We start from the raw sequence: 14,984 nt of genomic DNA, 5'->3' as shown, positions 1-14,984 counted from the left end.
TGGTGAGTGGATTTTCTCTTATTCTCTCATTAATAGAAAAAGCTCATTTATTCCTGGATTACACAGATCATGAGATTGTTGTGCACTTTACAAACAGCTCCTGGAATGTGGGTCAGAGTCAGAGCTAAACATTACATTTCCTCACTGTTATAAGTCTGACACCTTCTGTTTGTGATCTTTGAATGTTGAAGCCTTTTATATCAGTAAATGAGAGAAAATACTGTTGCCAAATGTTTGAATTATTCGGCCTGTTTATTCCAGCTAAGCCCCTTTAACGCAGTTTGTCTGAGACTCGACCCAGCCCTCCTGTCATGTCTGTTTTGTCTTTCAGGGCTGATTCTTCTGTTCTCATCTTGAAGAAATTCTTAGTCACACCTTTGTTGCTGCTGTTGAGATTAAAAAAAGACCTGCTTAAATTCAGTTGATGTTTTTTAAACAGTCTCAGCAGCTTTACAGCAGCTGCACATAAATCATTTACTGTAAATAAACAGGAAACATCAAAATCAACTCCCTGCATCAGAAGATGGATCGTCCCATGTCCAGACTTGGTCCTCATCATGGTCCTGACTCGGATCCCGGGTCTGAGGACAGAGAGTTCTCTACAGACTGTGGGCCTGAGCTGAAGAGGTTTGTGACTTCATTGTTTCATGTTCACAGGGTTCAGACTGAACACTGAACAAGTATAGTGCAAATAATATTAAAGTCAGTGTTGAGGGCTCACAGTGCAGAGCAGGTGCGGCTGAGCTCATGTGGTGTGGAAAGAGTAAAAAAAGAAGATTATCTATTGAATTTCGGAATAATATCAGTTTGCAAAGTCATGCCTGATCATGTAAACACAGCAGAACAGGCACTCAGATACAGAGGAGCTTTCAGGGGATCACAGGGGAGTTTAAGAAGAAAAACAGGAAGAAGAAAACCAACACTGCAACGTAAGGATTTATGATTTTAGCAGATACAGGGTTTCTGCAGGGCATTAAATGAATCATGTTGAAAATAAAGCCTTAAATGTCACTAAAAAGCATTGAATTTCGACTCTAGCAGGCGTTTAAAACTTCTTTTTTTACTGCATAATTTCAGTGAAAAGTAAATTCATGATAAAAAAAACACAATCAACTGCAGGTTTTGCTCAAATTTTCTGTACGTTTCTGTACGTCTTTTGCTCGAAAGCCCGTTGTTGTGACCAGTTATTAACTAATAACTTCCTTTATTTAAACAGGAATTCAGAAAGGCCTGGTTTCTGTGAGTCTGAGATGAGCGGCCGGTCCAAAGACAAAGACATGAACTTTAGAGTCGATCCTCCTGGAGACCTCAGGTACAGCAGACTGATGGGTTTGTGATGATGATGATGAGGAGGAGTCTCTGCAGACCTCATACTATAGGGCCTGTAGGTTTAACATGACATGAAGTGAAAGGTCGTGATTGCATTCAAAAGAATTTATAGTTGTTTTTTTATTATGGTATTTGTGCATTAAGTGACATTATTAAGGCCTTACATTTAACCTGCTGCAGCCTGTACAAACTCTGAGATAGGAGTTATTTAACATTTAACCTCTTAACCCCCACCTGGACTGAGCACATTTTCTCCAGTTCAGCTTAACCCAAATCTATCACCTTCCCGACAGGAGCTTGCAGCCTATAGGCCAGATTAACCCCTCATTTGAAAGACCTACTAAACTGAAACTCACTTTTTCATCACGTTTTTGTCACATTCTTGGAAGTGTTTGAATTGTGTTTTCGTCTTTTTTCTTTTGTTTCTTTTTGTCGTGGTTTTTATTGCTCAATTTTTCAGTTTTAGATTAGGGTAATGCCAAACTGGAGAAAATGTGCTCAGTTCAGGTGGGGGTTAAGAGGTTAAATGTGCTGGTTGCAATTATTTCTCTCAGTACGTTGTTGTTGTTGTTGTTGTTGTGTGACCTTATTAAACGTCCAAACCTGTTCCGTATTCAGCAACAGAAAAAGAAGCAACACCAGTTGTGATTGATTGTGCATTTGACACAAGTTCATCTCTTTGTCCATCAGGAGGAAACAGGACCGACCCGGCCTCAGCTGTTTGTCTCTGAAAAGTGACCGATCCAAAGACGCAGTTATTCTCTTTCAAAGGTTTGTATTGACCTGATTTCTTTCAGTCACTGCTCTCTCTGTGGAGTGTTTAAACTAATAACTTCCTTTATTTAAACAGGAATTTAGAAAGGCCTGGTTTCTGTGAGTCTGTGATGAGCGACCGGTCCAAAGACAAAGACATGAACTTTAGAGTCGATCCTCCTGGAGACCTCAGGTACAGCAGACTGATGGGTTTGTGATGATGATGATGAGGAGGAGTCTCTGCAGACCTCATACTATTCACCTTATTCCGCCCCGCCCACTTTTGCCACTTTTTGCGTCGTCTCGGCGCCTCTTTTTCCTGACACTTCCGGTCGAGCGTGAAGTCCGTTCATTTTAACGGAGAACGAGGGGAAATATTCTCCGCTCAAATCTGATGTTTAGTCGATTGATTTGTGTAAAATGTCCGATGTTCATTTGCACCAACATGTCAACACTGCACCGTTTCTCTGTGCGGCCTGAAAACGGCTTTGTTTTCGTGTAGTGACTGATTTTATTTGGACTTCTCCAGCCCCATGTTAACACATAGGAGAAAAGGGGCGGGCACAATTCATGGCGGCGCCCACGCGAACCTCCGGAATAAGGTGAATAGGGCCTGTAGGTTTAACATGACATGAAGTGAAAGGTCGTGATTGCATTCAAAATTATTTATAGTTGTTTTTTTATTATGGTATTTGTGCATTAAGTGACATTATTAAGGCCTTACATTTAACCTGCTACAGCCTGTATAAACTCTGAGATAGGAGTTATTTAACGTTTAACCTGTGCTCAGTTCAGGTGGGGGTTAAGAGGTTAAATGTGCTGGTTGCTATTATTTCTCTCAGTACGTTGTTGTTTGTTGTTTGTTGTTGTGTGACCTTATTAAACGTCCAAACCTGTTCCGTATTCAGCAACAGAAAAAGAAGCAACACCAGTTGTGATTGATTGTGCATTTGACACAAGTTCATCTCTTTGTCCATCAGGAGGAAACAGGACCGACCCGGCCTCAGCTGTTTGTCTCTGAAAAGTGACCGATCCAAAGACGCAGTTATTCTCTTTCAAAGGTTTGTATTGACCTGATTTCTTTCAGTCACTGCTCTCTCTGTGGAGTGTTTAAACTAAGAACTTCCTTTATTTAAACAGGAATTCAGAAAGGCCTGGTTTCTGTGAGTCTGTGATGAGCGACCAGTCCAAAGACAAAGACATGAACTTTAGAGTGGATCCTCCTGGAGACCTCAGGTACAGCAGACTGATGGGTTTGTGATGATGATGATGAGGAGGAGTCTCTGCAGACCTCATACTATAGGGCCTGTAGGTTTTACTTGACTTGAAGCAAAGGTAGTGATCGGAGGAACAATTCTCTGCTGGTGATTAATGAATACAACTGAATATTGCAGCAGTTTAGTTAATGCTTTTAACAGTTTCATCGAGTTTACATAATATCTTAAAGGAACAGGCCACAGTTTTTTATCCTGAGATATATATTCTTACCTGAGCTTTGCCTCTGGACTTATTCTTATGGACTCAAACGGGGGTGAAGTTAGAAGTGACCAAGCTCTTCCACGTTTCCCCATTTAAATACTATTACGTGAGTTGTTACAGGGTCCAAGTCTAGCTACACAAAATTAAACGTGGATTTTCTAAGTGGATAAAAAGGGGAACTATTTTGTAAGGCGTAATAACACCTGGAGTACTTTGACGTCTGGGCATTAATATCTTCACTCCTAAAGAATTCTGAAGATATTGGTATATGTTTAGTTTTGGAGCGTGTAACTGCTCATATAACTGTATTTAAATAAGGGAAACATGGAAGAGCTTGGTCACTTCTTACTTCACCCCCGTTTGGCCCCATAGAGGAGACGAGGAGGGGCTAAATGCTAACAACATCAACAACCACCAGGTACGCATCAACTCATCTAAGCTCAGGTAAGAACAGATCTCATTATGGAAAAACGCTGCCTGTTCCTTTAATCTTCTAAAGAGACCTTTTTGCACCAAATGGTGATACTGTATGGACATCCCTACGACCCCTCAGCAGATCTTCAGTCATGAGTTTCCCCCAGTCTTCTGATGATGCTGTTGGCAAAACAGGCGTATGTGTCTGAAGGCTCCAGATTACACTTTCACTGCAGGAAATTAATTATGATGTAGTTTTGTTTATATACTCACAAAAATGAGTTTTCCATAGTGGTAGAGGTACAACATATCATATAAATGCCTATACTTTGGGATGGATAAAATAGCAGATACAGATCCTTTAGCTTTGTGTAATAGTTGTGCTGTATAAAAGTCAACTGAATCATACAGTTCTAATAGATTAGATTGCAGGAATAATTTGTGTGAGTGCTCGTAATATCCAGCCTTGTTAATTGTTCTGATTCCTCGTTTCTTGATTATGAACAGGGAATGTAATGAACTTTTATAATTGTTGCCACAAATTTCTATACCGTATGTCAGATACTTGACCAGTACAGCAGATGAAGCGCTTTGTACTCCAGCACATACTTAGTTTGATTAATCACTGCAATACTTTTTGAGATTTTGTTTTGAATGTGCTTGATGTGCGGTTTCCTGTTCAGTTTATAATCAATAATCATCTCCAAAAATGTGTTTTCAGACACCTTTTCTATTGTAATGCCATTTATGCTTATTGCCCGATACTGATGTGTAACATTATCAAACATCATTACTTTAGTTTTATTTAAGTTCAGTGAAAGCTTTTTAATATCCATCCATGATTTTTCATCTTGGTCAATTCCAGATTTGCTACATCAATAAGATTGTTGTTATAAAAATATTGGTGTCGTCAGCAAATAATATCATTCTAGAGATTGAACAATTGAGGACCCAATATAGATCCTTGAGGAACACCACAAACTCTGCTTTGACATTCTTACTCCCCCATCTTAACAAACTGCTGTCTCTCTGTTAAATAGCTCGGCTTCCAGTTCCAAGCCACTCCTCGTATACCATATTTATCCAAGTAAAATGGAATGATTAATTGTGTCAAAGGCCTTCTTTAAATCAATAAATATTCCAATTGCAAATTTCTTCTTATCGGGATGTGTAGTTGTTTCTTTCACAGCTTCCAGTTTTGCCATTGTAGTAGATCTCGTTTCTCTAAAGCCATATTGACTTTCATTCAATATCCCACATGTAGCAAAACATTTTCCAACCTTTTGCTTAAAACTTTTTCAAATATTTTTGAAAATTGGGGGAGCAGGTCGATAGTTTGTGAAGATGATTATGGATCTGTCTCTGTATAAGGTGTTTTGAAATGCCCCCGTTCATGATGCAGAAAACATCTGCATGTTTCATATTGTAATGTTTGTGTTTGTGATGCAGGTTTGAAGGTGGAGGTGATGTCCGTGGAGATGGTCAGACTCAGCTGGACTCCATATTCACGGTCAGTTCATGCTCTCTCACCGGCCCAGTGCTCCTGCTCTGTGTTCATATGTGATTGTTTCATAAACTTCTGTAGCTTCTGGAGCAGCAGATCCTCACCTTTGTCAAAGAACAACTGCAGAGGCTCCACAGACTAATGACCTTAGAGAACCCAGAGAGTGAAGAGCAGAGCACAGGGAGCTCCTCAGAGAGTGTGGAGGAGCAGAGCAGCAGAGAGGCTGTGCTGAACATCACTGTGGACTTCCTGAGGAGGATGGAGCAGGAGCAGCTGGCCGAGCGTCTGAGGAACAGTAAGATCTGTGTTTACAGTCGCTCTGATCCTGATCTGCTCTGACTCCTGTGTTTGTCTTCAGAGTCTGCAGATCGTGTGTGCAGCCGTGAACTGAAGTCTCACCTGCAGCAGAGGTTCAGTCAGGTGTTTGAGGGCGTGGCTAAAGCAGGAAACTCCGCCCCCCTACAGGAGATCTACACAGAGCTCTACATCACAGAGGGCGGAGCTTCAGAGGTCAACCAGGAACATGAGGTCAGACAGATCGAGAGAGCGTCCAGGAAACCAACAGAACGTGCGATAACCTGTGAGGAGATCTTTAAAGAACAACTAACCCCAAAATCAACTTTTTTTTCTAGCTAAGTTGTATAAATGGGTATCTTATAGTGTTGTCTACATGTATCTGTCACTATTTTAACAATTTAGTGCATATTTGTTGAAATCCTGTCTTTGTGTCCAAAACCGTCTGTGTGGCGCCATCTGCACCTTATCGAGTGCATTACATGCTTTACTGTTGGTTTCCTTCGTGATTAGCTCTGAGCGGGGCGCTTACGTCAGCAGGAGGGCGCCGACGTCAGCGGCCTCTCTTCTGTGGAGTATAAAAGCAGCCCACTCCGCACACGCCCCCGTAGCGAGTTGGAGTTTGGAATAGCGAGTGTCTTTATATCGATTTTCAGGTTTGCGATTTATTAGCGTAGCTTTTAGTTAGATTTATTACATAGCTTTTAGTTAGATTTATTAGCATAGCTTTTAGTTAGATTTATTAGTTTGTCGTAGTTTAGATAGTTATTAGATTTAGTTGTAGTTTAGTCTTAGTGAGAGATTAGTAGCATTTAGCATAAGAATTAGCTAGGTTAGCTGTATTTAGTGTTCTGTATTGTGTAATATTAGGTGTAGTGTTGTAGTCTTGTTTGTTAGGATGGGGAGAAAGTGTAGTGTTGTAGGTTGTCATAGTTCTGTAGGTTTACATTACTTTCCTCAGGACTTAGAAATTAGGCGCCAGTGGCTGCGCGCAATTGGCCTGGGGGAAAACTGCGAACTCCCGCCTCGTGCTGGAGTTTGCAACCAACATTTTGCTTGCGATTCCTTCGCCAACTCCTTGGAGTTTGAGCTGGGCTACAGTAAGGTTCTTCGTTTGAAGAATGAGGCAGTCCCCACCCTTGCTCTTCCACGACTGAGCCCACCGACACTGCTGCCCCGCCAGCAGGACGATTTCAGGCGCCAATCTGAGGTGAGTGAGAATAACAACAACCTAAAACTGCTACTAATGTCATGTAAGTAGAATTTCGATAGTGCACGTTGAAATAGATTGTAGTAGTGTCTCAAACAATGCGGGATCTGGCGTGTAAATAAACTATGCACTGGGTGAGGCTTGTGGCTGCGTGTGCTCCAAGCGGTGCGCCCCGCACTCGTTCACTTGACTTGGGCAGAGGAACAGCAGTCTGCATCCATCAGCTGTCTGGCAACTCTCTAACCGCGCTCAAACAGAGCGCTATGAACCGCATGAGACGGTGAGCTGACAGTTACACCGCTGTATATTATGACATGTGAACTTTTATAGCCTTTTGTAGCTAGCGGGAGTGGCTAATGCATCAGTCTGCACAACAAAGTTACGCTGAGACCGCGCGTAATTGTGCTTGAGACTGAGCACCAAACTAGTCTACATTTTCGCGATGACAGTAGCTTTCATATTTGACAACAGCTGCGCAAAACGTGAGTGCATCTACAAGCTAACCTATAAAGCTAACGGATAGCTATCATCTAATGTGTGGCTAAACTGACCGGGCAGGTGCCCGTGGCTCCGCGCGCGCTCGTGTGATATGTGATCGTGGTCAGTGAGGGGCGAGAGGGCTGACCACTCCAGGTGGACCGTATGGTTATTGGGTGCTCTGGTGCTGGGATCCATATGTTGGCTTACGTTCACTAATCTGCATTAGACAACAATTAAATGCACTAAGGAAATGTAACACATTACCCTTCTTCTGTAGTGTACATTTTAAAAATAATATGTATTTTTACGTTTTCAGCCAGTGACCAGAGAATTTGGCTGCCAGACTGATCCAGTCATTGTAAGGCATGCAAGTGTCCAGGCCAATGTGAAGCCGAGCAGGCGAAGCAAAGGTGATATCTCTTTTTATTGTTTATACAGTCATTTTATTTCTAAAAACACTCTGTTTTGTGTAAATGATAATTACGGCCATTTTTAACATGTTTGTTTATTTTGTTTGTGTTTTGTACAGCTACTCAAGCCCGGACCGCTTACACAAGCGTCGGTTGTGGTACTGAGGACCTGATGGAAATCCCTCTTCCTGACAGTCCCAGAGCAGCCTCTACACCTTTAAAAAGGAGAAGGTGTGAGGTGTCAGCGTCTGACCCCAGCTTCCACATCGATGACAGTGCCAGCACTGTGAACTGTTCAAGGTACAAAGGAAATCTAGCTTTTTAATAGAAAAAATATATACAGCTTCCTGTTTTTTTGAGGGATGAAATATCCTTTATTTTATATAGCATTCCCACTGAAGTCCCTCCACACAAGGACAAAAAATATATTGTTCACGAGGACCAACTGCTGGAGCTGTTCAGGCGCTGTCCTGTCTGCACTGGTCGCTGTGCTGTGGACACCATCACAGTCGGCACACTGCTTCGGGTCAGTCAACAGTGTCCTCGCTGTGAGTTCTCCAGTCAGTGGTCCAGTCAGCCCATGGTGAACAACATCCCAGCTGGAAACCTACAGCTCTGTGCTGCTGTGCTGTTCACCGGCTCATCGTTTAGTCAGATTTCAAAGGTACAGCACAAATTATTTTGTTTGGATTTTGTTTCCATCTATTATCAGTTGATAACCTATTTTTTCCTTTTATAGTTCTTGAGGGCCTTCAATATTCAGGGACTGTCAGAGCAGTGCTTCTACAGGCATCAGGCAAAGCTCCTCATCCCTACGGTCAACTGGCAGTGGAAGTTGGAGCAGGAGGACCTCATCAGGGAGGCTCTTGAAAGCGGCTCTGTGTCACTGGGCGGGGACATGCGGGCAGATTCACCTGGTAAATACATTTCATTAACATTTATCAGAAGTAAAAGTCAGCTAACGTACAACTTGCATTCGTGTAGGACATTCGGCCAAATATGGCAGTTACACCATGATGAATCTCAGTAATAACAAAGTCATTGACATCCAGCTAGTCCAGGTAATGGAATTCAAGGAATGTTTCAATATGTAATTTGGGATCACTCTGTGCATTTCAGCACCTAATTTATTTTTTGTCTTATTAGAGCAATGAGGTTGGAAACAGCGTGCGCATGGAGAAGGAGGGCTTTGTGCGGAGTCTGACTATGCTGGAAGAGAGGGGTGTCAATGTGGAGGCCATTGTGACGGACCGACACACCGGCGTGCAAAAGTTTTTAAGGGAGGAAAAGAAGGAAATCAGGCACTACTTTGACCCATGGCACATGGGAAAGGGTATGCATTTGGGGAATGCTGTGTAATATTATGGTTATTCTGCATTTAGTAAATATGTATTTTAAACTCTAGGAATTGGGAAAAAAATTGATGAGCTCGCAAAGAGAAAGAGCACCCAGGACGCTGGCCAGTGGAGAAAAAGCGTGGTAAATCACCTCTATTGGGCAGCTTCGACTTCCACCTCGGGACAGGAGGCTGTCGCTAAGTGGACGTCTGTGGCCAACCACATGCAGAATGTGCACACGCACGACAATGCCCTGTTCCCTCGGTGCCTACACGGGCCTCTGGTTGGGGAAGGGTCAAGAGTGTGGCTCAAACCAAGTAAGTTTTGCATTTGTTATCAGTAATACTGGCCCTCTACTCATTGTATTTTATGTACATTTCAAAAATGTAAGGTTGGCATTGTCATTCGAAACAAAAATTGCTTTACAATTATGTCATGGTAATTTACTCTGTAGGCACAGCAGCATGTGAGAGGCTCAGTGACATTGTGTTGGCTCCACGCTTTGTGAAGGATGTGGAGAAAATCAGCCCGGTGTACCACACGTCAACCCTTGAGGCCTTCCACAGCCTGATAATTAGGTTCTCCCCCAAAAGTGCAGGCTTCTCCTTCAGAGGAATGTTAGCAAGGTAATACATACATACATTTAAAAAAAAAAAAATGTTGTGTGAATCTGTACCTAAAAATGTTGTAGGTTGCAAATTGCTGCCCTGCACTACAATGAAAATGCTACAAGGTCACATGCTACAACACTTGAAGGTGTACTGCGGTATGCGATAGTGTACCCAAAGTACAAACGTGGCGACTACACCGTGCGAGCCTTGAAGACCAGAGCTACCTCAGGTATGTCACATTAAAAACAACACAACCAATGCTTTTACAAAGACAAATGTTTTGTGCTTTGTTTACAGTCTATATTGACCAACTAATGGCCCTGCTGTTTGAAAGTGTGGTTGAGGATCCTCTCCCATACCAGGAGCACACAGACAAAGTACCTGTGCCTGAACCACTCTGTGCCCAGTATGAGAGGCCAGACAAGCAGGAGGCTGTGAGCAGGCACAGGTCCAGATTTTTCAAGAGGACATAAGGTGAGCATGTTAAGTTTTGGCTTGATAATTTTGTGTGGCAAATATATTACGTAGATTACATAGCTAGTTTATAATGCTAGACTATAGTGCTAGTTTAGCAAATGTAGAATAAGTAAGGATTAAACAACAAGAAGCTGTGTATTACACAGGTTTACTGCACAACGCAGAGTCAGTTTTTTCAGATGATTTATCTAAAGCGACTTCCACAACAATAGTAGCTTAATTTTTAATCATTACTGTGGAAATTGCTGCAGTGGAGTGATATAGAAGATGATTTTCAGACGAACTGTGCGATTACAGGGAAATAATGCACCAGTTACCATTAGAATTCTCAGATGATTATGGATTGACTGTGGAATATGCATTATTATATTTTCAGACTGGCCTGGCAGTATGGAACAAAATCTTTTCAGAATGCAGACTGTGTTGCCTGAGAGCAGTGGCTAACCATGAACCAAAGTCCAGTGGATGAAAAAAGCCCGTGTATGAGTGGTTTTCTGGATTTTCCAGCTTGAGGTGTGTGCAAGACAGGACTGGCCACTCATTTGAACTGTCATAAGTACCTGTAGGTGAGCACATCACAATATTGCTCAACTCGCATTAAAATTCTAACAAATGTAGCATAGGAGTATTGTATTTTACACCAGTAAGTGGGAGAATCGTTTTTAGTGTTGACCAATAAATGCATTTGTTGACACCTATCATTTTGTTTATATTACTATTTCCCCAAGTGGTTTATATTTCTTCTCATTGAAAACAGTTTTTTGCCTTATTGAGGACTATATTTTACATGTAAATTAGAATGATGCTAACACATCTTGCACGCAAAAATGTATGCTGAGTTGTAACAGACTTTTCTTGTCCATGCAGAGTCAGAGGTGGAGAAAGAGGTGGAGAAAATGCATGCAAACCATTCTTCATGTCCACTGTATGTATCGGATCACACGGTGATGCATTTGATCAGTATATTGATGACAGACTTCCCTTTTAAAGTAATTCATGTCTTTGTGTGTTTTTTAATTTTTTTTATAGCATTTCAATTCACATTTTCAGACGACCTCTCTATCGGGCAAAGAAAGAATGTTTCTGGAAATGGAGGCACATTGGACAAGGACAGTCGCCAACCACATATAGAACGATGGGAGTAAACATGGCAATATGAAGAATTCTATAAGCTGACATGCCACTGGACAACATAGTAGATGAAATCAATGTTCCATGCAAGATTTAATTGTAGACACTGATCAGCAATCCAAGAACAAAATGAAGCCTTTAGCTGTTTCTGTCAGATATTTCACAGGATGGTTTGGTGAGGTAGAACCAGCACCACTTTGTCTCTAGAAGCTGAAAACTTAATGGTGCATGTGTAATTATTTTAGTTGGTATTGCTGGGTTGCAGGTTCTAAAATGTGATGTCACACTCCCCAGTGGGGAGGCAGGAGCCAGTTTTTCATATTAACTGCATTACACTTTCACAAGTTGCAGCCAAAAAAATAAATGTATGAATTACAAAAATGATCACTAATTTCAGTCACTGGGTCCATTATCTTTCTTATACAAGACCAAACATTTCCTCAAAAATGAAATAATTGTACCTCTATATAACATTATAGGCCTTTAGAACACTAACCTGCAACCCAACAACTGTATAGCCATAAGAAGTCAACTTTGTCTCCCGTGCATTGAGAAGACCTGCATGTATGCATGCAGCATACTGTACATGAGCTACTGCTACTTGGTTAATTTAAGCCATCCTGTAGCTCAACTGTGGATGCAAGAATTCAGCTTTACTGCTATGTTTTTAATGCCTTTTCCCCTCAAAACTGTAATTATATCAATCTAAAAGGCGTATCAAAGTTTGATGGATGATCGAGCCACATTTAAAAATTCAGTTCAGTGTGTTCTAGTTCTGATTCCATAAATTAAGTATTAAACAGTCAAGTTCGATATTGTATGGCAAGTATTAATTTAAATTGTATTTGTTCAATTTGTTTATTGCACACATCTAGGTAGACTAAGTGAATAGAGTACCACATGCAGCTTGATCCTCAAATGAAATATAAACTGTCATTATTGATTGATTGATATTGTCGTAGTAAGATTAACAAAAGAAAAATTGCATTGGGTAATTGCAATGTTGTAAAAGCCAGGAAGTACAAAATTAAGTAAGAAAACTTACCAAAAAAATAAGATCTATCATTTTCACTATTTCAACTAAATAAGCATACGTGTAAAGACTTTATTATAGCCTTTACTCATCATTTAGTGGTAGTTCAGTGCGTGTGTTACATTGGTTAAACCTGTAATTCACTAAATGTAGTAATAGAAATGACTTTGTGGACCCAAGAGCCTAATGTTACAGACCCTTAGTTAAGCCTTTAGATAAACATGGATGATTTATCTGCTTTATCTTCAATGACCAACCGAAAACTATTTCTAGGACAGTGTTCTTGCACAATATTTTTTTTTTTATGTGACATGTTTTGTGCACTTTGCTGTGAGAGAAATAAAATAAAGCTTTGTAATACATATAATCAAGTCTCTATACCTCACACATTCTCTGCTTGGGACACTGAGATACATCTGCAATGTTTATGTAGACCACAGTGAAAAGTCTACATCTAAAATAGATCGGTAGATTCTGAAAGTAGCCAGGACAGTTACGTTTGGTCCCTTAGCTGCGATGCTAACATCGATCTTGCTCAATGCTAAGCCGTTAGCTTTGTAAATGACAGCGGAATCACTAATAAAATAACCCCGCGCCTCAGAGCAGTCTCGGGTACAAGGCCGCTGTCTGCCACGATGCCTGTCCTGTGTAAAGAGAGCTGTAGAGCTGTCTCACCATGTTGCTAAATAAGTTAGCTCGCTGTGCTCGAACTTTGTTTACGAGGAGCGTTGCGAGTGCATCGTTAGTCAAATGACTCAGGCCTGTCAATCAGACCCCGAAACCCCTCCCACCCCTCACCCCTCCCGCGTGCCCCTTAGTCCTCCAGGCAACGCCCCTTTTCTGTTGAGATTTTCAAATCTGACACTCTCAGACTGAGCCTCTGGAAGGGGGGGTTAGATACCCTTTAAACAACGATCTGAACAGCCAATCAGAGCGGTGCTGACGAAGGGCGTGGCCGGCGTGGGGAAGACGGTGCTGACTCAGAAGTTCAGTCTGGACTGGGCTGAAGGCAGAGCTCACCAGGACATCCAGCTGCTGTTCCCCTTCACCTTCAGAGAGCTCAATGTGCTCCAAGACAGAAGGTTCAGCCTGGTGGAGCTGCTGCAGCACTTCTTCAGTCAAATCAAAGGTCTCCTCAGCTTTAAAGACCTGCAGCTGCTCTTCATGTTTGACGGTCTGGACGAGTGCAGACTTCCTCTGGTCTTCAGCCGGACCCGGGTCCTGACGGAGCCCACAGAGAGCGCCTCAGTGGAGGAGCTGCTGGTGAACCTCATCAGGGGGAGCCTGCTTCCCTCCGCTCGCCTCTGGATAACCACACGCCCCGCGGCGGCCAATCAGATCCCTGCATGGTGCGTCTCCATGGTGACAGAGGTGCGAGGGTTCAGCGACCCACAGAAGGAGCAGTACTTCAGGAAGAGGTTCACAGACGAGCAGCAGGCCACAGCCGTCATCTCCCACATCAAGACGTCACAGAGCCTCTTCATCATGTGCCACCTCCCGATCATAAGCTGGATCATCTCCACCGTTTTACAGCAGATTCTGGAGCAAACAGTGAAACCAGAGCTGCCCGAGACTCTGACTGAGATGTACGTCCACTTCCTGGTGGTTCAGGCCAAAGTCAAGAACATCAAGTATCATGAGGGAACAGGAGCAGACCTTCACTGGACTCCAGAGACCAGGGAGATGGTGAAGTCTCTGGGAAAACTGGCCTTTGAGCAGCTGCTGAAAGGAAACCTGATCTTCTACGAGAGTGACCTGAGCGAGTGTGGGCTGGACGCTGCAGAGGTCGCTCGTTACTCCGGAGTCTTCACACAGGTCTTTAGAGAAGAACAAGGTCTGTACCAGGACAAGGTCTACTGCTTCATCCATCTGAGTGTGCAGGAGTTTCTGGCTGCTTTTCACGTCCATCAGACCTTCTACAGCTCTGGAGAGAACCTGCTGTCACCACCACACTCCTCTAAGAGCCCTGACCACGAGGAGAAACTGCTGTCACCAACATATTTCTTTGAGAGCCCGGGATCAACTTCAAGAACGCTATTCGGGCAGTTGCTTAAACATTCAGTATTCCGGATTAAAAAGATACCAACACAACCATCACCACACTCCTCAGAGAGAACACATCCTGAACCAACCCCAGAGGAGATCTTCTACCGCTCTGCTGTGGACCAGGCCTTACAGAGTCCAAACGGTCTCCTGGACCTATTCCTGCGCTTCCTCCTGGGGCTGTCTCTGCCGACCAATCAGAGGCTGCTGGAGGGTCTGCTGACTGAAACAGGAAGTGACCGGACCAATCAGAGGACAGCATGGTACATCAAACAGAGGCTGAATGAAGAGGGCGTGTCTACAGAGAGGAGCCTGAACCTGCTGCACTGTCTGAACGAGCTGAACGACCACAGTCTGGTGGAGCAGATACAGAAGGTCATGAGAGGAGGAGGTCTCTCTGACAGAGTCATGTCTCCTGCTGAGTGGTCCGCCCTGTCCTTCCTCCTGCTGTCCTCAGACTCAGACCTGGAGCACTTTGA

General features: G+C 42.8%; 2 protein-coding genes and 1 long non-coding RNA gene across 3 annotated transcripts in view; all 3 read left to right on the top strand.

Moving 5' to 3' along the window:
- Positions 1-14,984, top strand: part of LOC306977844 (NACHT, LRR and PYD domains-containing protein 3-like) — a gene marked incomplete at both ends in the record, with an annotated part of 83,974 nt that overhangs the window by 43,422 nt on the left and 25,568 nt on the right. The gene's annotated exons all lie outside the window — the stretch shown is intronic.
- On the top strand, positions 524-6,115 carry LOC306977774 (uncharacterized protein; the record flags this gene model as incomplete). The annotated part of the gene is made up of 5 exons (XM_079576216.1): positions 524-627; positions 2,180-2,275; positions 5,425-5,485; positions 5,561-5,774; positions 5,838-6,115. The coding sequence occupies 5 exons, from the start codon at positions 524-526 to the stop codon at positions 6,113-6,115; spliced, it is 753 nt and encodes a 250-aa protein (XP_079432342.1).
- On the top strand, positions 9,394-9,972 carry LOC306978165. Its single transcript, XR_013793889.1, has 3 exons — positions 9,394-9,527; positions 9,665-9,836; positions 9,902-9,972. It is a non-coding gene; the product is annotated as an uncharacterized lncRNA (long non-coding RNA).

This window comes from Gobius niger (assembly GCF_951799975.1).
Source record: "Gobius niger genome assembly, chromosome: 18".
Taxonomy (NCBI): Eukaryota; Metazoa; Chordata; class Actinopteri; order Gobiiformes; family Gobiidae; genus Gobius; species Gobius niger.
Note: the sequence above shows the minus strand (reverse complement) of the source record. Positions and strands in the feature narration are given on the sequence as shown.